Source organism: Natator depressus, chromosome 7, assembly GCF_965152275.1.
Source record: "Natator depressus isolate rNatDep1 chromosome 7, rNatDep2.hap1, whole genome shotgun sequence".
NCBI classification, from domain to species: Eukaryota; Metazoa; Chordata; order Testudines; family Cheloniidae; genus Natator; species Natator depressus.
In genome coordinates, this window is record NC_134240.1 from 22,258,218 (window position 1) to 22,279,267 (window position 21,050).

The 21,050-nt window shown below is 49.4% G+C and overlaps 1 protein-coding gene across 3 annotated transcripts in view; it reads right to left on the reverse strand.

The window, feature by feature from the left end:
- Window positions 1-9,796: 9,796 nt before the first annotated feature.
- CHCHD6 (coiled-coil-helix-coiled-coil-helix domain containing 6) overlaps window positions 9,797-21,050 on the reverse strand; it is a 198,419-nt gene continuing 187,165 nt past the window's right edge. For 2 of the 3 annotated variants that reach the window (XM_074957639.1, XM_074957640.1), the window contains exons 9-10: window positions 11,455-11,571; window positions 9,799-10,437 (exon numbers count right to left, since the gene is read on the reverse strand). In XM_074957639.1, the coding sequence (XP_074813740.1) occupies window positions 10,345-10,437; window positions 11,455-11,571 (210 nt within the window). In that variant the 3' untranslated portion in view covers window positions 9,799-10,344. Of the gene's footprint in view, window positions 10,438-11,454; window positions 11,572-21,050 lie in introns of all 3 variants that reach the window. The other variant, XM_074957638.1, reaches the window with a different exon arrangement.

Here is a 21,050-nt window from a genome sequence, read left to right on the forward strand (position 1 = left end):
ATCCTCGTTAATAATGTCACAAACAGAAGCGCTCACATGGAGCACGAAGTGGAACAGATGCACTCACACATCTCAGGGGCAGCTCCTAGGGGCCTGCTTCTCCACGTTCCCTTCCAGCCAGCTCCAACTTCTCTCTTTCACTCTCAGTGAATCTTTCTTATTTTTTTCCTTCACTGCTGCTCTTCCTCTTTCTGGATTCCCTCCTTTTCTCCCTTTCTTTGTTTATGTTTGCTTCATCCCTTCTCCCCCCTTTTTTTCCTTTCTCCTTCCCCTCTGTCTTTACTTTCTTCTCTCCCATTTTTTCCTTTCCCTCCTCTCTTCCCTTCTCCTCTCTCTGTCTCCCCCCACATAGGTATTTCCCTAGGAAGATGCTCCTCATACTGTCAGTAAAATGTCAGCATCAACCAGCCAAGCTGGAAATCACTGGGGACTTCTAAACAATTCTCTGCTGATGTTTGGAATTCCCGCCTGCCCCGGGCGGCGCAGGCTTTGATGGCTGGTGAAACCCAATGGCTCTCTTAAGCACATTATTGTTTGAAACTGCACGATGCCCCAGAAATCCCAGAACCAAGACCAGGAAAGGAAAAGCAGTTTTGGGCACTTACCCAGCTGACACACAGAGAGAAACTCTGCCTCACCAAGGCCCGATATAAATATTCAACTCTTAAATGAATAATAAAATAATTACCACCTAGTGCAGTTCCATGATTAACAGGCCTGCTTGGTGACGTCACCTGTCGAAATAAGTTGATGGCAGCAATTTTCAGCTGAAACAATAGACAGATTTTGATGGAGCTTGAGTTCCCGACATAGCCCCAGATCCAGAGATGCAGGGCCTCATTTTCATTATGCTATGGCCGCCCAGTGCCGTTCTGGCAGCATAATGAGTGCATCCAGCCGACAGAACTGAACACCAGAGAAAACCCGACCAGGATGTGGTTTTCCAGATGGCTCTGTGCCAGCCCCCTTGTAGCCTTTGGCATAGGAGAGCACAGCCAGGGGAAAGGTAGCACTGCTGCATTCTGGCTATTATCAGCTGCTGCAACCCCTGGAGGGCTGCTGCTCCAAGAATAAGTCAGAGCAGCCCTGAGGCTGATGGAAGGCCAGGTCTGTCCCAAGATCGCCTGAGAACAGGGAAAACATGCAGCACGGCTCAGTTGGAATAGGCAAAGGGGGACACAGACACTTTGGGAGTCATCTCCTGTCTGCAAACACTCCTGCACATTAGTTGCATGGATTGAATATGTCTGTCTTGTTCTGTGTAAACCAGAGGCTTCTGCATGAAAATGAAATCTCTGGCTGCATGAAAACTAGCCTTTAAACCATGCCTGGGACCTTTCTCTGAACACTCAGGCCAGATCCTCAGCTGGTGTCAATCAACACAGCTTCACTGACTTCTCCAGCTGAGGATCTGGCCCAGTGAATCAACCGCAGCCCATGTCATTCCAAAAGAAGCCAATGGGAGCTGTTTCCATTTATAATCTAGGCCAAGTCTGGTGCTGGTTCCAGCTAACCTGGTTTCTAAAGCTGTCTGGCCAACTGTGGTGAATGGGGTCAAATCATGTCAGAAGCATGTTTACAGAAACCCCCTTACAGCCCGGGTATGGACTGAGGTCTGGTCCCAGTTTCAGCATAGATCTAACTGGATTTAGCCCTATCCTGCTTGTCCAGCAAAACCCAGTTAACAAACTGTTTGGCTGGAATCCTCTTTAAAGCAGAGCTGGACCTAAAGCAGAACCCTGGACCTAAACATCCCTAAACTTCTGGGGAGGTGGGAGAGCTTCAGAGCTGGACTTTACGGCTGGGCCCATCTCCAGTTTGAACATGACTCCTTAAGCCCATCTGGGCCTTGGTGTGGATGGGGCCTTTTTTGTGAAGAGCTGGGCTGTTGCTGTTCCTTACTGCCCTCCTGAGATCACGGCTAATCTCCTTTTGGAAAGATCACAGCTGGTTGCTAAGGAAATTACTGTGATATCACAATATGAGGATTATGACTTCAGGTGGGGAATAAGCAGCTGGAGCCAATGAATTCTTAAAGAGCCTCCCCTCCCACATCCTTGCACACGGCCTGAGTAAATGCAGAGCAATGCAGAGGACAACTGATCCTAGAAGCAAAATCCCCGCCTAACAGAACCTCTAGAGAGGCCTTTCTATACTCCCAGAGCCCTCCCTGTATAGCTTGTGCTCTTGTCAGCTCTCCTGAGCTATTGCTAAGCAGGGTCAGGTCTATAATCACATGGGAGCCCACCAAGGAAAAGGTTGGTAGCAGCAGGAAATGGTGCTGGTGACTCAGCAGAATCCACTCTTGCCTCTGAGTCAGTACTGAGTGAGTGCTCCAACATGGGGCTGGGGTTTGCCATCTTGCAGACAAGTCATAAACCCAAGGTCCTGAGCACTGGAGAGCTGAGGGTGCATCACAGCAGTAAGTGGCATTAGCCCTGCGCTCCTGCCCACATACCAGTTTGAGCCTTACATCCTGCCTATCTAAAGCTTCCCCTGAAGTGTCCATCGGATACCGTGTCCTCCTGACCTTCTCTGCAAACTATTGTCACAAGCTGTGGAATAGCTCCACTGCAGGAATGGCCATATTGCAAAGGGTGGGAGAAGTGACTGGTGTTGGCACAGCCCTTGCAGACACAAGGTATTGCACAGGCATAAAATGTGGATCTTCTTTCCCATGAGGCCACAACAGAGCTTGGAGGGATTTTACCCTCATTATCTCCCAATGGGACCTGAGCAAACAGAGCGGTTAAAGCACTGGGCTGGGAGTCAGGAAATGTGGGTCCTAGGCCTGGCTCTGCCATTGACTCACTTGTGTGATATTATCGAATCACAGAAATCACAATGTCGGGCTGGAAGGGACCTCAAGAGGTCATCAAGTCCAGCCGTCTACACTGAGGTAGGACTAAGTAAACCTAAACCCTCTGTGAAAGGTGTTTGTCCAGCCTGTTCTTAAAACAACTCCAATGACGGAGGTTCCACAACCTCCCTCGGAAGCCTGTTTCAGAATTTAAGAAGGCTTAGGGTTAGAAAGATTTTCCGAATACCTAACTTAAATCTCCCTTGCTGCAGATTAAGCCCTTCCGTGGACATGGAGAACAACAGATCGGAGTCCTCTTTATAACAGCCATTAACGTATTTGCAGACTGTTATTAGATCCCCCCTCAGCCTTTTCTCAAGACTAAACATGTCCTGTTTTTTAAACCTTTCATCGTAGGTCAGGTGGTCTAAACCTTTTAGTAGTTTTGCTGCTCTCCTCTGGACTCTCTCCAATTTGTCCATGTCTTTCCTAAAGCATGGCGCCCAGAATTGGACAAGGTATTCCAGTTGAGGCTTTGCCAATCCCAAGTAGAGCAGGACAATTACCATCCGTGTCTTCCATATAACAGTCCTGTTAATACACCCCAGTATACACCCCTTTTCACGACTGCATCACATTGCTGACTCATTTTCAGTTTGGGATCCACCATAACCCCCAAATCCTTTTCAGCAATACTACCAGCTAGCCAGGTATTCCACAATTTGTAGCTGTGCATTGGATTCTTCCTTTCTAAGTGATGCACTCTGCTCTTATCTTTACTGAATTTCATCTTGTTGAATTCAGACCAATTCTCCAATTTGCCAAGGTCATTTTGAATTCTAATCCTGTCCTCCAAAGTGCTTGCAACTCCTCCCTGCTTGTCGTCATCTGCAGATTTTATAAGCCTACTCTCCACTTCATCATCCAAGTGATTAATGAAAATATTGAATAGTACTGGACCCAGGACTGACCCTGTGGGACTCCACTAGACACGCCCTCCCAGTTTGACAGCGAACCATTGATAGCTATTCTGAGTATGACTTTCAACCAACTGTGCGCTCACCTTATACAATAGAACCTGAAAGTTATGAATGCCTCGGGAATGGAGGTTGTTCGTAACTCAGAACAAAACTTTATGGCTACTCTTTCAAAAGTTTACAACTGAACATTGATTTAACACAGCTTTGAAACATTACTATGCAGAAGAAAAATGCTGCTTTCCCTATTTTTTTGTAGTAGTAGTTTACATTTAACACAGTACAATACTGTATTTGCTTTTTTTTTTTGGTCTCTGCTTCTGCCTGATTGCGTGCTTCTGAGGTGGTTGACTGGTCAGTTCGTAACTCTAATGTTCGTAACTCTGAGGTTCTACTGTACTAATTTAATCTAGACCAGGGGTGGGCAAACCTTTTGGCCCGAGGGCCACATCTAGATGTGGAAATTGTATGGCGAGTCATGAATGCTCACAAAATTAGGGGTTGGGGTGCGGGCTCCAGGGTGGGGCCAGAAATGAGGAGTTCAGGGTGCGGGAGGGTGCTCCGGGCTGGGACCGAGGGGTTCGGAGGGCAGGAGGGGGATCAGGGCTGGGACAGGGGGTTGGGGCATGGGAGGGGGTCAGGGGTGCAGGCTGCAGGCGGCGCTTACCTCAAGTAGCTCCCAGAAGCAGCAGCAGCAGCAGCATGTCCCCCCTCCAGCTCCTGCATGGCCAGGCAGCTCTGGGTGCTGCCCTGTCTGCAGGCCCCGCCCCTGCACCTCCCATTGGCCTCAGTTCCTGGCCAATGGGAGCTGCGGGGGCAGCGCTTGGGACGGGGCCAGCCTGCGGAGCCCCCTGGCTGCCCCTACGCATAGGAGCCGGAGAGGGGACATGCCGCTGCTTCCGGGAGACGCCCGGAGTGGGGCAAGCCCTGGACCGCGCTCCCTGGCGGGAGCTCAAGGACCAGATTAAAATGTCTGCAGGGCCGGATGCGGCCCCTGGGCCATAGTTTGCCCACCCCGATCTAGACTGTGTTTCCCTAGTTTGTTTACGAAAATGTCAAGTGGGACTGTGCCAAAAGCCTTACTAAGATTAAAGACAGATCTGATATTGACCTACTGCACAGAGGTGTTTTTCATCTACTGTAGGTACTATAGGGTCCCCATTACCGTAGTATCTGAGTGACTCACAGGATCTGGGCTGAGGTTCCTAAGGCTCTCTGTTCTTGTCCTCTAGGCTCTGCTTCCCCACCACACCAGTGAGCCTCTGTATTGAGCTCCAGTGCATCACTACTGCTGGCCTCCCGTTCACCAGTGCATGCTGGGACCCACTATGGAGCTTGGGCCATCAGACTGGGCTCTGGAGCAGCTCCAGCCCAAGTTGGTTGGAGCACACACAGTCCGGTGGGAGGAGACTGCTACAGGGGAGGGCAGAACTGGGTTAAATTGGTTTCAGAGTAGCAGCCGTGTTAGTCTGTATTCGCAAAAAGAAAAGGAGTATTTGTGGCACCTTAGAGACTAATAAATTGGTTAGTCTCTAAGGTGCCACTAGTACTCCTTTTCTTTTTGGGTTAAATTGGTCCATCTGCCCACTCGGCAGGCACCACAAAATCTGGGTGCGGATTCTAATATGCCAGCATTTGGGATGTTCCACTCCAGGGTTTGATTCAGGACCATCAACTGCAAAGACCTGACCCAGAGAAAGCATTTATAAAATAGACAAATCAAATAACACTTAACACTGCCATCATGTGTTTCCTATGGGAACATCTCAAACCAATCAATGAAAGGTGCGTAAATATTTTTATCCCCATTGTACAGATGAGGAAACTTAGGCCTGGAGAAAGGAAGTGACTCTTTCATCATCACCCAGCAAGTCAGTGGCAGAGACTCCCAATTCCCTGCCCTAATCACTAGACTACACTCCTCTCCAGGGCTGAGACTAGAACCCAAGAGGCCCAGCTCTGAATCCAGTGCCCTACCTAGATGATACCCTCTTCCCAGAGCCAAAACCAGAAACCAGGATTCCCTAATCCCATGCCCCCTGCTCTAACCACTCAACAACCTTGTCCTTCCAGAGCTGGTGATAAAACCCTTTTTCTCATGCCCTCCCCACCTTCCAGTGCACCAACCCCCAGTGCATTCTTCTGCAGAGCAGAGCCTGCAAAGGGTTAAGTTTGCAATTAGCAGCTCCTTGGGAAAGCAGCACAACACTGAAGCAGGAGGAACTTTTTTTTAAAAAAAAGTCTGAGTGCAAGTCTGCTTTTAAATTCAAATGTGCAATATGGGCCAGTGCCTTAGAACCAGACTGAAACAGTGTATTTGGGCAAGGAAACAAGGAATATTTCACTTCAGCTCAGTCCAACCCATCTTGATTTATACAGCACTTTGTGCGGAGAGAAAGAAACATTATCTGAGGGCTTTGCAGCTTTAGTAATTAACCCTCTGCCTACGGCTCCATACAAGGGGCAGGTTACAATGGAAAGGCACATGTCAGAAGGAGGGAATGGCTCCAGGGACTGGCAAAGTTAGGCCAGGTTCTCTCCTCTGGCTCACTGGTTCCAACAGCATCAAATCAGTGAGGACTCAGAGTTGTGACTGTTATGTGTGGGGAGCCCCTTGGATGAAGGCTCAGCGAGGGACCCTGTCTACACCAGAGTGACTACCCCTTGTTAGCAATGGCGCAGCTGAACCCGTGCACAGGTTAGTTACAAGTCATAATAATAATAGTAATAACACCTACCTCTGACATGGCCAGTGTATCCAGGGACAAGCCATGCCCAGCACCATTTCAGTCACCAGCGTTACACCCTGCTCTGATCAGGGTGTATTGGTCACATCTGCATGGCACAGGCATGCACGCAGCACTCACTGAGCTTCCAAAATCCTGTCCTAGCCTGCACTGGGGTCAGGTCAAATCTAGGCTGGATTAACCAGGGCAGCCTCTTCTCTGGTTGTTCCAAAGTCCTGGTCAGGACTCCACAGGGGATGTGCGCAGTTACCCTCACGTTGCCTGATGTGCTCATTCAGTGACCTGGATGAAAAGAGTTGGGGAGTCTTGGGCCAGTCCCCAGAGGGCTGGCATGCTCATGACTAACACCCCTTGCTCCCAAGGACACTCTGGAAATCTTTGCAGTAAGGGCAAGAGCTAACCACTCTGGAGGTTCAGTGAACAATCCTGTATGTGTGTGTGCAACGCCAATAGACCCTGCTCGTTGGCAGGTAGGATCGAACCGGGGACCTCTGGAGCTTAGTTGATGAGCCTCTACCGCATAAGCTAAAAGCCAACTTGCTGTTAATTGAGGCTGTAGAGCAAACTCATTAACCTCTCTCTCAGTGGTCTCAGTGCCACTAGATGGACGGAACAACACACCCAGGAGGTGTGCGGGCTACACACACGCGCATGCACCCTCCAGGGCCAGGCTGGTCAGCATGGGGGGAAGCCCACACTACATGTGCTCTGCAGATCGATACAGCACTTCCGTCTCCAGAGGCGTCAGTCTGACACCTTTTACCAGCAGGAATTCACTTAAAACATCCACCCAACCAACCACAGTGCCAGTTTTCTGAAAGGGTACTGAGCTGCTCAAGTGCACCAGTAGAGGGAGCTCAGGGCAGAAAGCACACGGTTTTGTGTCGGTGCCACATAAACACTGGCTATTGATAGCCCACACTCAGTGGTGAACATTAAAAGCCTCTCATACACAAGACTAGATAGAAGATCCAATCCTTCCCTGGTTTCAGAGCTCCTTCCCTTCCAATCCTTCCCTGTACTCTTCAACCGCACCCTCCTGGCTATTCCAATGCTCTTTGCAGACTAGCTAAACAGACCCCTTTCAGCTAGCAAGTGCTTTGCTGAGCCAGCTGGAAGAGAGACAGGCCAAAGAGCCCCTGGAGGGTGACTTACCCAGACAGGCCTGGGTGTCTGCTGGCCACCATCACCTAGAAGCCCAGCTGGAGAGCAGCTCCAGGTGCCTGGGGCCATCTGCCATGGCAAAGTTAAAGGCGAAGGACCCACATCACATCTGTGACCTGAAGATTACAGGGCAGCTCCAAGGTCAGAAAGGGGCAGGGATCTATCCACAGGCTACTGATCTGGGGAGGGGGAATGCAACAGGGCACAGAACAACTAGAGTAAGGGAGGTGGGGAGAGAAAACCAAACCTGGGGGACCCGGGTACTAGGTGGCTGGAGTGAGATATGGGATATTGAGAGCAGCAGCATCTCTGGAGGCACCACTGCCATCAGCTGGTTAAATGACAGGATAGGTTTTTCCCAGACACATCCCCGTCACGCAGCCCTTTACCCCACCCCCACATTCTGCACAGTGAGACTCACCTATACAATCACCCTCCTGTGTACAGAGACACTCACACACCCCTACCTTCCTGCACATGGATACACAACCTCTCCACACCACAAAGATACATTCCTGCCAAGAGACCCATTGCTATGCACCCTTCTGCAGAGACGCACTGTGGTAACACACATAACCATACATCAGCAAACAAACCCACACTCAATAGCCTGCACAGCAAGACAAAATCTATATACTCACCCTACCATGCGCACGCACACGGAGGTGCACAATGGTTGCTGAACTCAAAGAATGACCTGTGGCAGCTCCCATTCCGCATCAGGCCAGCCCTGCTCAGGGTTTACAACAGTTATATTAGGAAAGCCATTTTTCTTCCTTAAATCTCCACTTTACCAACACAATGTGCCCAACTTTGATCATTGGTGCCTCCAAAACCACTAAGTACCTGGCAGCCCTCCCATCTCCCACAGGCCTGCTGTGCCTCTGGCCCTGGGGCAAGCTCCTGTGGGGCTTACAAAATCACCCAGACAGGACTGCCAGCCCTCCAGGATTGTCTGGGAGTCTCCAGGAATTAAAGATTAATCTTTAATTTAAAGATTATGTCATGTGATGAAAACCTCCAGGAATACATCCAACCAAAATTGACAACCCTACGCCCAAAGGAGGATACGGGTGTGACATAAACAGCTTGACACGAATTAAGCTGAAGCAGAGGTAAAGGGAAACAGTGGTTCTGAGCACTCCACGCTCATACACAGGGTCCCCCAGCTCTTGGCTGCGGGTCCAGAAATAGACTCAGAGCAGGGCAGCTTTAATCATAGACTGTAGGGAGTGGAACGCAGGAGAGGGCGCTCCCAGCAGTGAAGCGGGCACAGGAGCTGCTGTTAAGCAACACTAAGCACCTTCCCTTACCTGTGGGTCTCTGTCTCTACTTAGCTATTTCTATAATGTGCCCATCATGATGGTATCTGGCCTCAGTACACAGTATTACCAACCCCAAACACTCAGGCATCCTGTGCCAGGCCCCAAAACTTCATGAGATTGACTTAAAAAGTATGAGGGTATTTAGTAATAATAAATGCGGGGCTATTTTACACATATTCACTGGTCTCCAGGAACGGGGCTTTAAATCAGGAGACTCATGATAAAACCACGAGAGCTGGCAGCACTGGCATGTTCTCTGTACAGCACTCCTAGCCCCTGCCAGATCAATACCCAGGAGACTGAGACTAGCACTTGGACCACGACTTGCATGGCTGGGGAAAGCTCTAACTGCTAGGCCAGTCACTTCATCACCCCCAGCCTGGGATCTGAAGCCAGGTCTCCCACAGGGTAACAGCTTAGAGCTGGGCAAAATATGCCCATTGCTTTTTGTGGGAAAATAATGTTTACACAGGGGGGTGGGGAAGGTTTTATTGTTATGGGTTTTTTTAATTTCCCAATTTGTTTTTCCTGTTTCTTTTGGTTTTGAAAAACATTTTCCGCAACAATTTTCAGTTTTCAGACAAAAATAAATTAAAAAAAGATTGGTTTTCAAAAACTGAAGGCTTTTATCAAAACCCAAAGTCTTTACTGAAAATTTTCAGTTCTAACTTTAAAAAGTGGAAAATTTCAACCCAATTTAAAATCCCCCAGCAAAGTTTCCTTTTTGGATGAAAAAACCATATTCCAAAAAAAAAAAAAAAAAAAAAAAGTGTCACTGGAAACTTTTCGGCTCGCTCTGCAACAGGAACACGACTCCTTGGGTCCGGAGCCAGTTCCAAAGCACTCCCATCTCCTCCTGGCTTCGGTTCCAAACCCAGCTATCGCATAGCGGGCTGTATGTGGGCCACGCTGCAGCACTCAGCCCCTGCCAGTTCAGGATCTGAACTCAGAGCTCCTGCACGGTAGGAGAAAGTGCCCATCCTTGGGCCCTGGACTGGTCTCCATGGCATTCCTTGCTCCGGCCCGCATGGGAAGTCTCCCACGTGGCAGGGCAGCTTCTTCTCTTTGGTGTTGTCAGTTTCCTTGAAGAGCCTTTCCTAGAAATGTTGGCGGCAGTACAAGGTGCCATCTGTCTCCCTCCTGGCTCAGAGTTGGGCTCAGACGCACCAGGCAGGTTGTGTCACAGAGTCTTCTGCTGGCCCAAGTTCCCTTTGAGAAGGGGGAGGCAGGCAAGCGGGTGATATCAGCAGCTCAGCCTCCCTGCATACGGACTGACAGGGGTGGAGGGGCCCAGGTCCGAGGGAGCAGCTACCAGAAGGATCGTCTCGGGGTTAAGAAATTGCAGTGAGATGCAGAAGAGCTGGGTTCAGTTTCAAGCACTGACTCACTGCATGGCGTTGAGAAGTCACTTCCCCAGCTGTAAACTGTGGATCACAATTACAGCCAAGTAAATAACTGATCTCTCAGTTTGGGGAGTTTCCAACTCAGATCATTTTGGAGTGTTTTTCAGCTTATTTTTTAATAGCTACATTTCTAAACAAAATGCCATTTCAAAATGAAAAATCACGGTGTTTAATTTTGAAGTGGCTGCAATCAAATGTTTCCAGTTTTTTGAATTTCCCCCATTTTTTTCAGCCCAAACATTTTGATAAATTCAACCCGAATAGTTTCATTGTCTTGAAAAATGATATTTGGGGTGAAATTACACTTCCCCCCAATTGTTTTGCCCGACTGTAATAATGATCCTTCCCTACCTCACACGGGAGTTAGGCTGTACGCACTGCTCTTTGCAAGGGTCTAGGTACCATAGAAAAACCTATCAAGATAGGAAACACATGCCCATCCCAATGGCTAGCCAGTTTTGGGGCTAAGTGGATCCTCCAGGGAAGGGGTAAGAACAGGGCTCTGATGGAGCTGCTCCCTTACTTCAATCATCTTAAGGTTTCTGATACATCCCTAAAGGAGCAAAACCGGGTCAGATTGGAGCTCAGGCTCCTTGCCTTGCTGTAGCAGCAGCAGGAGGCCCGGGCAGGTGGCACGAAGTAGATGTTAAGGGAAGCAGGGCGAGGAATGGGCTGCAGCAAAAGGTCGGGTGACATGGGCCCCAGGCACTAGATTCTCACAACATTTGCCATTGGCAGGAGATGCTCTCTGAAGGCCAGGAGGGCAGCTGCCATGGTCCATGCAAGCATCACTGGAGTCTCTAGGGCACCTCGCCCTGTTGATGTGCATCAAAGGGAGGCCTAGTGCTCCCTCCTCAGCTGCTGTGAGGCAGGCGCCATAGAGGAGCCGGGAAGCCTGGGATCCTCCATGCAGGATTCCCCCCTCCCAAAACCAAAGAGGGAGGACAAAGCTTAGCAAAGCTTGGGGAGAGTGGAGGTTGCTGACAATCAGGTGCCCCAGGTAACCGTGAAGAGGCCAAACAGCAGCCAAGCCCCTACCTGCTGTGCAGCATGATCAGAAATCCAAGGGGGATTCACGCAGCAGAAACCCTGCTTCTCCTTAGGGCTGACAATTGCACTGGCTGAGACAACAGCTGCCGAACACTGACGAGAGCCCTGGCAAAGAAAGAGGGAGAGCGAGTGAGTGCAGAGTGCACGGCCTTTACCCCAGGCACACCACAGGCCTGATCCAACAACTCCTTTGCTGCTCCAGCTTGGCACAGCTTATCCTGTCCTAGCTGCTCATTTGCCTAACGGGAACCTCTGGGGAGGCAGCAATCAGGGGCAGCTACAGCCAGTGAGCCTGGCCCCTGGGAAATGGGCCTATGGGGAACAGGGTGTGACTGAACATCTTGGGAGAGGTCATGGGGCCTGCACAGCAAATGGGGAAAGGGCCAGACTCCAGTTAATCCCGTGATGTGGCACTGACCACGTGGCCGCCACAGGGCATCCAAAATCTAGAGAGACAAGCAGCCCACTGCAGTACAGAGCCAGAGAGCATCAAACTTCAGCCCAGCTCTGAGAGGGCCACAGGCCTACAAGGAGTATATGTCAGAAAGGAATGTGGCTGGCAGACATTTAACTCATTTCCCCCTTCCCTCTTCCCCCCCCCCCCAAAAAAACAGACTTTTTTTTGGAAAACACATTTTTTGTGAAAAAATTATTTTTTGTTCAGCTGAAATCCCCAAAGGAACATTTTTCAGTGTTCCCTTTTCCCCTCTCCCCCCGTTTACAGTGGCAAAATAGTGGGGGAGACGTGAAAGGGAAAGAAATGGGGGGAAGTTGAGAGGACTAAAAACCAACATTTTTGGTCACTGAGGATTTTTGATAACGTTCTGAGTGAACAGAAATGCCTCCTTTTCAAACCTGCGGAACAAAAACTGGTTTGGAATATTTTAATTTTTCATGAGCAATGTCATCCAATTTTTGCCGCCCAGCTCAAGAGGACAACAGGACCTGGAAGTGCTCAGCACCTCTTAGGAACAGATCTCATATCTCCAGACATGGGAGAAAAAGAACCATAAGAGCCTAAGGTTAGAGACACAGTCATTACCTCTGCTCTGCCCACCCATGACAGGAAGGGGTAAGAGCCCTTGGCGAAGTCATACGGGCATTGAGATAAATGCTGCTGTGGACCATGAGGTCTGATCCAGGCCCCTCGGTCTCTGAATCCCACCCCGAAAAAACAGACAAGCATGAAAACTCATCAGATTTTGCCAAGAGCCAGATGGGCCTATTACCCTCTGTATCCACCCAGCACAGAGCCAAAGGGCAGGGCTTTGTTCCCCAGCGGTGCTCTTCCTTCAAGCCTCCCATTGCCACCCCAAAGTTAGATCATACTCTTTGTCCCAGTAACGCCCACACTTTCCCCAAAGCCAGAAGATGGTTTTAATGGTTAGAATCTGCAGACACTTCTCACTCGTAAGGTCACTAGGTTAGTTCATTAGCCTGTGATTTTAGACACCTGAGCTACGTTCACATTCTGCATGGGTCATAGACTTTAAGGCCAGAAGGGACCATCATGATCATCTAGTCTGACCTCCTGCACGTTGCAGGCCACAGAACCTCACCCACTCCACTCCTGTAATAGACCCTGAACCTCTGGCTGAGTTCCTGCCATCCTCAAATCATGGTTTAAAGACTGCAAGTTACAGAGACACCACCATTTACATTAATTTAAACCTGCAAGTGACCCATGGCGCATGCTGCAGAGGAAGGCAAAAAACCCCATCCATAAGTGAAATAGGTCAAGTAGACAATCCCCAGCAGATCTGTGTTTACAACACAACCTGCACACAATTCACCATGCCACAGCTTCTTCCCACTCACAAAAGATGGATGGAGGCAAAAGAGCCGGGCATCTCCTATGGTGCTATATCAATACATAAGAATATTGTCAAGTACAACTTGTTAATTTTATACTATATACTCCAGTCCTGGAACAGGCATGCTCAAATAGCATTCATGCAATCCGTCGTTTTAGGAATCTGAGCCCAAACTTCAATTCCCAGTTCCCAGGATGCAACTCTGTCTCAAGAGTTAACTCCAGCTTGAAAGATTACGGCGGAGAACAAAGTCCCGTACTGATTACCACAGCTCCCTGGAAAAAAACACTTCAGAAGACTAACAACAATATAGTGGTTTCCTCCAGGACTAATAATATGCTAGCCCGCGAAGAAGAATTTGTAACACTCTGTGTAACAGCACCATCTAGTGATCCCTGCCAGGACAATCATGTTTCTGCTCCAAAGAGGCCTGGGACTGAGCTAGTGGGGGAAAGGGGCTGGCTGATGATCAATCAGACTGGAAAGCAGGGGTGCTGCGGATCACTGAAGTGCATTGACAGAGATGGGGAAGGACAGGGAAGTGTGCACAGAGCTTTCATGTAGTGCTGTAAGCCTGGCCTTAGCCTAGGACTGCCACCCATTCTGGTATTTCTGAGATCATCCTGCTTTCAATGGGGTGAATCCTGTACCCTGCTAGCACAGCTTGAAGGCACATTTAGTACATCTCAGGGTACATTGCCTGCAACACCAGGGGACTGGATTCAACTCAGTAGGTCCCTTCCAGTCCTATGTTCCTGTCTTCAAAGGGAAAATGAATCGTGTTGGAAGATGTTTTAGCTAACAGTATGTTAAACATGACTTTGATAAGGACCATTGTGATTAGCCGCAGCCTGGTAGCATGCCTGTCCTTGTCCACACTAAGGAGAACATAATATTAATAGCATGTTAATTAACAATTTTTTTTATTCTGATGAGCCCTAAGGGACATTCCTGGGTCCCAAAAATCACTTGGTTGGTGATGCTGCAGCAGCACGTTCTGATACAACACGACGACGTTACAGTAAAACACCATCTGTTGAACTCAGATATACCAACCGAGTGTCATTCTGCAGACATCAGAGTCATAACTGCTGCATTTGGGTTGTAGCCTGCAGGTACAGGGATTTGCGAGGTAAGGCATAGGCACAAGTTAAGGGAGTAAAGCAATGAGCCTACAAGCTTCAGGCCTGTGAGACAATACCTTAGCTAAACAAGGCATAAGCCCCAAAATCCTTAGCACGGGCAGGTAACCAGGAGTCACCCCAGACCCTAAGAGAATGCTGTAATGACTAAACTGCCAACAGGTAACCACAGGATTCTAGTTTATACCCGCTTGGGATATTTTAAGTTAGGAACACCCACACATGTCTGACCACCAGAATGCCATGGTAACTAACTGATGTATATTCTAATAAGCTTGAGGTAAAAGGCCTCATAACCTGTGGGAAAAGGGAATTATAAATAAGGGAAAGGGGAGAAACCCCTACTGAATATGCATTAGGCATAGTGGTGTCAGCAGTTGTATCCCTGCCTGTGTGCTTTGGGGAGGGAGAAACATAGCCCTTGGGAGGTGCCAGGGTGACGGCTACAGATGAGGGTGCTGAGGAAGGAGATGATTATGATGATGAAGATAATGACTAGCATCTATGAATGTGTGCATGTGTGTGGGTATGAATGTGTGAGTACGCAAAAGGGTATGGATATGTGCATTCATGAATATACGTGAATGTGTGTGCAGACACAGGCATGCTGGAAATCCACATACCTGTACAAATCCACATACATGTTTCAATGCAGGTCTGGCCTTAGGGGCAGGTGATCAGGGTGGTCACCTGGGGTGCCAACTTCTGAGGGCACTGAATCAACAGCTTGATGGGGGAAGGGGGCACCCCATCACTCAGTGTTTGGCCATTTTGGGGTGGAAGGGGGGCTGTTTGGCCATTTCACCAAGCCTGTTTTTTTTTTCTTTAACTCAGCTGTTTGCAGGGCGCCAAAAGCATTTCCCACCCTGAGTGGGACACCTACGGCTGGCCTTGCATGAATGTGTATCATATGTACCCAGGTGAGTACAGATAGGAATGCATTGTGTGTGAATACATGTGCTTTGGTGCCTTGGCAAGGAAATCCTTGTACCATCTCCTATACAGGTGGGTTTCAGAGTAGCAGCCGTATTAGTCTGTATCCGCAAAAAGAACAGGCGTATTTGTGGCACCTTAGAGACTAACAAATTTATTTGAGCATAAGCTTTCGTGAGCTACAGCCCACTTCAGGTGGGGTGAGTGTTAAAATTGTTCTAACCCAGCAACAGCGCAGGCCGATTCACATGGGGGCACTGCTGGCAGGACGAAATGGAGAACTCCCACTGGCCAGAGCAAATTCTCAAGGGGAAATGAGACTGCTTTCAGGAAACAGCCTCTTGCTGTGTCTATGCAAAGAGAGAGGGAGGGGAAAGGGGCAAAGTTCTCCCCTGGCCCCCACCAGCCTTCATTCATAATCAGAACGTGACTCGCTTTGGCACCTACTTGCTGCAGGATGGCATGTGTGCATTCAGCGCTTGAGGCTTTCCAGGAATAATAAAGGGGTGGGATGAGAAGGAAAGGAGAGAGACACGTCCTTGGGGGTTGGGAAATGCAGGGAAGACCCCACAAAAGCTTGTCATGAATGTCACCACACATTCCTCACAGAGCGCCAGGCGGAGGTAGGATGCCTTGTTGCTATGACACATTTACTAGGCAGAGAAAGGACAGAGGGGCTGCTAATTCTAAAAGAAACGACATTATAGTCTTCCCCTTCCCTCGCCAGTCCCACCCCCCACCACACGCACTTGCCTTTTAATTCCCCCCCCCTTTACAGGTTACAAGCAATATGCATGGGGTGGGGGGTGGGGGAACAATGGTAAAAAAAACAAATCTGCTTCACAAATTGGTGCTAGTACCAAATATCCCTTCTTATCAAGGCTGGACGGGTATTCAATTTTCTCTTCAAACGCCTGCCTTCTGAAATGGTAATAGAATTTCAAATCTGGGGGAAAGGGGCGGGGGGGGGGAGCTGAATATGTGAAGATAACAATGAGAGAGAGAGAGAGACAAAGGAAGAAATTATACTAAAAACATATAGTTGGAGTCTTTGCAGGAATTAATTAAATACAAATATAAAGAGAAAATTAACAGTCTCATGCTTAAAGAAGGGGGAAAAAAGGATTTTTTTTTAGTTTAATTAACCTTTTTTTGCCCAAGAACAATAAAGGGATGGTGGGGGGTGGGGGGAAGGGGAAGAAGACGGCAAAGAGTTCTAATTGTTTTGGCTTCCAGGAGATAATTAAGGAAGCAGACCCTGTTTTGTGCCAGTGTGTGTTTGTGTGAGTTTGTTGTGTGTGTGGTCTCCAGTTTGGGTATGTCGGAATTGCGTGCATATAAATAACTCATGTGTTGCTCCTAATTGGTTGACAGAGAAGAGAACTGTCTGAGGAGAGTGCAAGTCCCCTATAACAACAGGGACCACTAAGCAGTGCTGAGGAGCGGGGGGAGTTTTGTATGTCCTCCCCCCCTCCCAAGGTAAGTAGGTAACTGGTGAAATGCAGCAACTGTTCCCAAGAGCTCACAGCCCTCCTACACCCATGGCTGAAGGGGTTCGATATTTGGAGATGTAGGTCACTGGCTACCAGATGAGGTGGGAGCACTATATGGAGCAACTGGATGCCAACTTAATGGCACTTATCATCAGTGCTCTTCATTAGGGGAGAGGAAAATGGGGGCGGAGGGGAAGGAACAAGGGAAGAACAATAACAACGATCAATTGTTCTCCACGTGCACTAAAGGCAGGTCAAGAAGCAATCAGCTTAACCTGCAGCAAGGGAAGTTTAGGTTAGGTATTAGGAAAAACTAACTCTCGGGATAGTTAAACATTGGAACAGGCTTCCAGGGGAGGTTGTGGAATCCCCATCACTGGAGATTTTTAAGAACAGGTTGGACAGATACCTGTCAGGATGGTCTACAGATACCTGGTCTTGCCTCAACGCAGGGAGCTGGACTTGATGACCTCTTGAGGTCCTTTCCAGCCCGACATTTCTATGATTCTCTGACAAGGATGTGGGGAGGGGAGAAGGGATTTGGGAGATCTGGGCTGTACAACCAATCTGCATAACCTTGGGCCTGACACATGGAACCTATGTGAGAGACCTGGGGCTGTGTGCTGGTAAATGGCCAGCTGGGCATCCTGCAAACTCTCGGTGCCCACATACAGCTGCTGTGCCCACCGTTGCAAAGTGAGCACACACATGCAGGAGGTAGGCTGAAAAACAATCCCTTCCCCTGGCTGCATCTCCATGTCTCCATCTGCTAACTGGGGTAATGGCACCAATGCTTCATTCACTAGCGCTCGGTCCCTTGGCCGGATGGTGCTTGGGAAAGGCCTGTGACTCCCTAGAGTCACTGTTTGTACAGTGCTTTGAAGATACAAACTGCTACGTATGACTCACAAGACAGGTATGGCCCAGGCAGCCAAGTAAGATGTAGCTCACCATTCCTGTCCAATGTGCTCTACTCTGAGCTCTCCACAGCCCTGTACATTGTGGTTAGACACTCGACTATCACAGTCGTGAAGCTGTTTCCAACAGGCAGCAATGGGAGCATCTGAACTCTGCTCCACAGCAAAGTCTCCCTTCGTCCCAGCAAGCTCAAGGAGAAGCTGCACCTTCTTAGCTAGCAGAGGGCGCTATTACCTAATGGGTCTGTCATACTCCGGTTAAGTACAGCACTGCCCACAGGTGCGCACACACTCACGGGCTGATCCATCATGCTGTGCTAGCCATGGCCTTTGGGGGCTGAAGGTTAATTTGACCGCTTGTCTGGAATGACTAGTATGAGTGGCTGAGCTCCAGCTTCCACCAGATCTACTTCCTATAGCCTTAGACCAGTGAGGGGCATGGCTAGACCTTTCCTATTGCAAGTGTGTGTTTTTCACAGGCTTTCCCGGGGTTGCTGAGATGGCACAAAATCTGGTCTCTTCTTGCTATTGCAGGTCCTGGAGGGTGCACATACTGTGAGGAGAGCAAAGCTTGGTCCAGCTCCTGAGGCCCTGAAAACCCCCCTAAACACAAGCACTGCAGCTTTTCAGTTCACCTGTGTGTACCTGACTACAGAGCTGTTCGGGTTCACTCCTAATTCTGCAGAACCCAAATTATCAGCCCTAAGCCCAGGCACTAACAGTACAACTGAAAGAAACGAATAGAAATCTCTCACCAGCTGGAGTTTAATGATTTGCACAATAGGAACATGATGGGACACCAGCGTGCACAGAGGTTCTAGCCTACCACTGTCACTAGATGACAGCTACTGAGCTCTCTGGGCCTGCAAACGGTGGGCATTGCCTACACACCATGGCAATGGGTGCTTACACTGACCAGCCCCTGGGTCAGCTGCCATGCGTCCGATCATGCTGTTTGCCATTTCAGATTACCAAGAAAGGAAGCTGCAGTCTCCATCGTCACATCTGTCGAGCACCCCTCATTCCCTCCCTTCTAAGAGGGGCTGCTGCCACAGAGGCAGAGGAGAGGGAGAAGTTGACTAAGAGAAAGGAGCTCTCATGGGCTAGATAAGCATCACTCTGGACCTGACTTTACGGAAGGAGGACTTCAGGTTAAGTAGGCAGGAGAGGGAAGGGGCAGACCTGGGCCCTGGTGATTTGGCCCCATTGCAGTAGCCCATAGTGGCCACTTCTAAACGGCAGAGGTTGTGTTCCATGTTGGGTGGCAGGGCATTCTGATTCTCCAAGGCAGGACTGTAGCACTTGCAGCCAGGCCCCAGAAGTCACTGCTGTTGTGTGGGCAGCAGGCTCCCTGACTGAGGGAAGCACTGTCACTTTTCCCTTTCCTCCTCAGTGTACATGACAGGTGGAGTGAAATCACATACAACAACCAACAACTGTGTGGGAGTGTTTTGACAACAGAGCTCCTGCTCCATTTCCCTGCTTCCAGGAGGAGCTGGAGGGTTTCAAACTAGTTTGTGTTGTTGGGGTTCTAGCATGTTTTCTCTTTGTCCCTGCAGAAAGGCTGCAGAGTCACCCCCCCACACACACATCCCCCCACTCTGCCTGGCTCTGGAGCAGACAACAGCAGCTCAGTTGCATGAAGCTTCCACCTGCTGGTCTGGGGGATGTGCCTCCTTCCTAGAATAGTACTTAGAACCCATCATCTTAAAAAGGCGTCGGCCACCACCTCTCCCCACCCATGTCTCCGCTCCAACTCCCCCATTAGCTCCCCGCACTCGTCCCAGTGCTCTCACTCTACAGCTCCCTCCAACACCTCCTCCCACTCTCAGCGAGCTGCCTGCTACCCTGGCTTCCCCGTTCAGCTTGGAGCATTCTCCTGCGCACTGAGCCCCCTCTCTCTTCTGAGCTCACTTTCCACACCCAAACTCCACTTACTCTGTTCTTCTTGCCTTCCCTTCCTTACAGCTTGATCCTTGGAGGTGCTCAGCACCTGCAACTCCCCTGAAATGCAGTGACATGAGGCAGGCAGCGATTCAGTTCCTGAACCTCACAGTCTGCTCCTGCAGTCAGAATCCCCAGCTGGGACCCTTAACTCCTGGCAAGGGCAGCTGGAGTTTAATGCCTCATTGTGCTGACGTACCATGCCTGATTAGCACCTAAAATGCTGGACTGGATCTTTTATCCTCTCAGTTCATTGCTTCCCTCTACCCTGTTTCTTTTGGCTGAGATGGAAGAACAAGGATAATGGTGTGTCTCCCTCTGTAGAAACAAGGCAACAAAACTCCTCTGTAGGAGATCTTGCAGAGATAGCCTCATAGACAATAGGGTCAGATGCAACATTTTTGAGAACACCTGAGCAAGGTTACTGAGGGCTGAGGGTGAACACAAACCCTGCCAGGTTCAACCCCGGTGGGAAGGTCAGTGGGGTGGACTATGCTAATGACAAGCCCCTGGTCACTGCACTAAAGTCTTGAGCATGATGGACAGGAGCAGGCATTGAAGAGACCTTCAGCAAGCCTGGAAACAATTGACAGAGGTGAATCAAGCAGCCAAATTCATATATACAAGAGCAGCCCTGAAGAGTTCAGCACTCTACAATGGAGCTGAGAACAGCTGCTGTGGATGGGCAGGAGTAGCTTTGGGCATGCAGTCATCTTAGAATAATTGATATGGATGGACACGGCTTTATCCCCAGTTAGTAGCATGTTGAAGCCACCAATTGCTCCTTGTGTTTGTAACCCTTCTGCCCATCATAGTTGGCAGCAACAAGGGCCGGGTTCAATATCTAGGGGATTCATTCCAATAACACAATGCAAACCGGCTCGAGCCCCCACCCAGTGACCTGGGACAAATATATACCACCCTCGCTGGGCGCCTCCAAGAGGCAATACTTCCCCTCTCGCAAGCACATAGTCTGAGTGTAGCAAAAAGCCTTTTAATAACAGAGAGAAACAATGTGGCATTATGTTGGGGAAACACCATCAACAGGATTCGTAACACAACCCATGAGCAAAAAAAACCCACCCCAAACAAATTGGGGCGTGTCCTTTCCCCTTGGTTCTTGAGTCCAGCAACCCCAAATCACCCAAAGTCCCAAAAGTCCAATGACCCAAAAGTCTCTGTCCCTGGTCAGGGCAGCCCCAGAGTTCGAAAGTTTATCTGCAGAGCTTTACCTCCCACCCTGGGTGGAGATGGGGTGGGGGGGGAGAGAGGTAAGAGGCACCTTACATGATCTGAAGCTGACCACCCCACAGCTCCATAGGCCTTCGCTCCGCCAGCCGC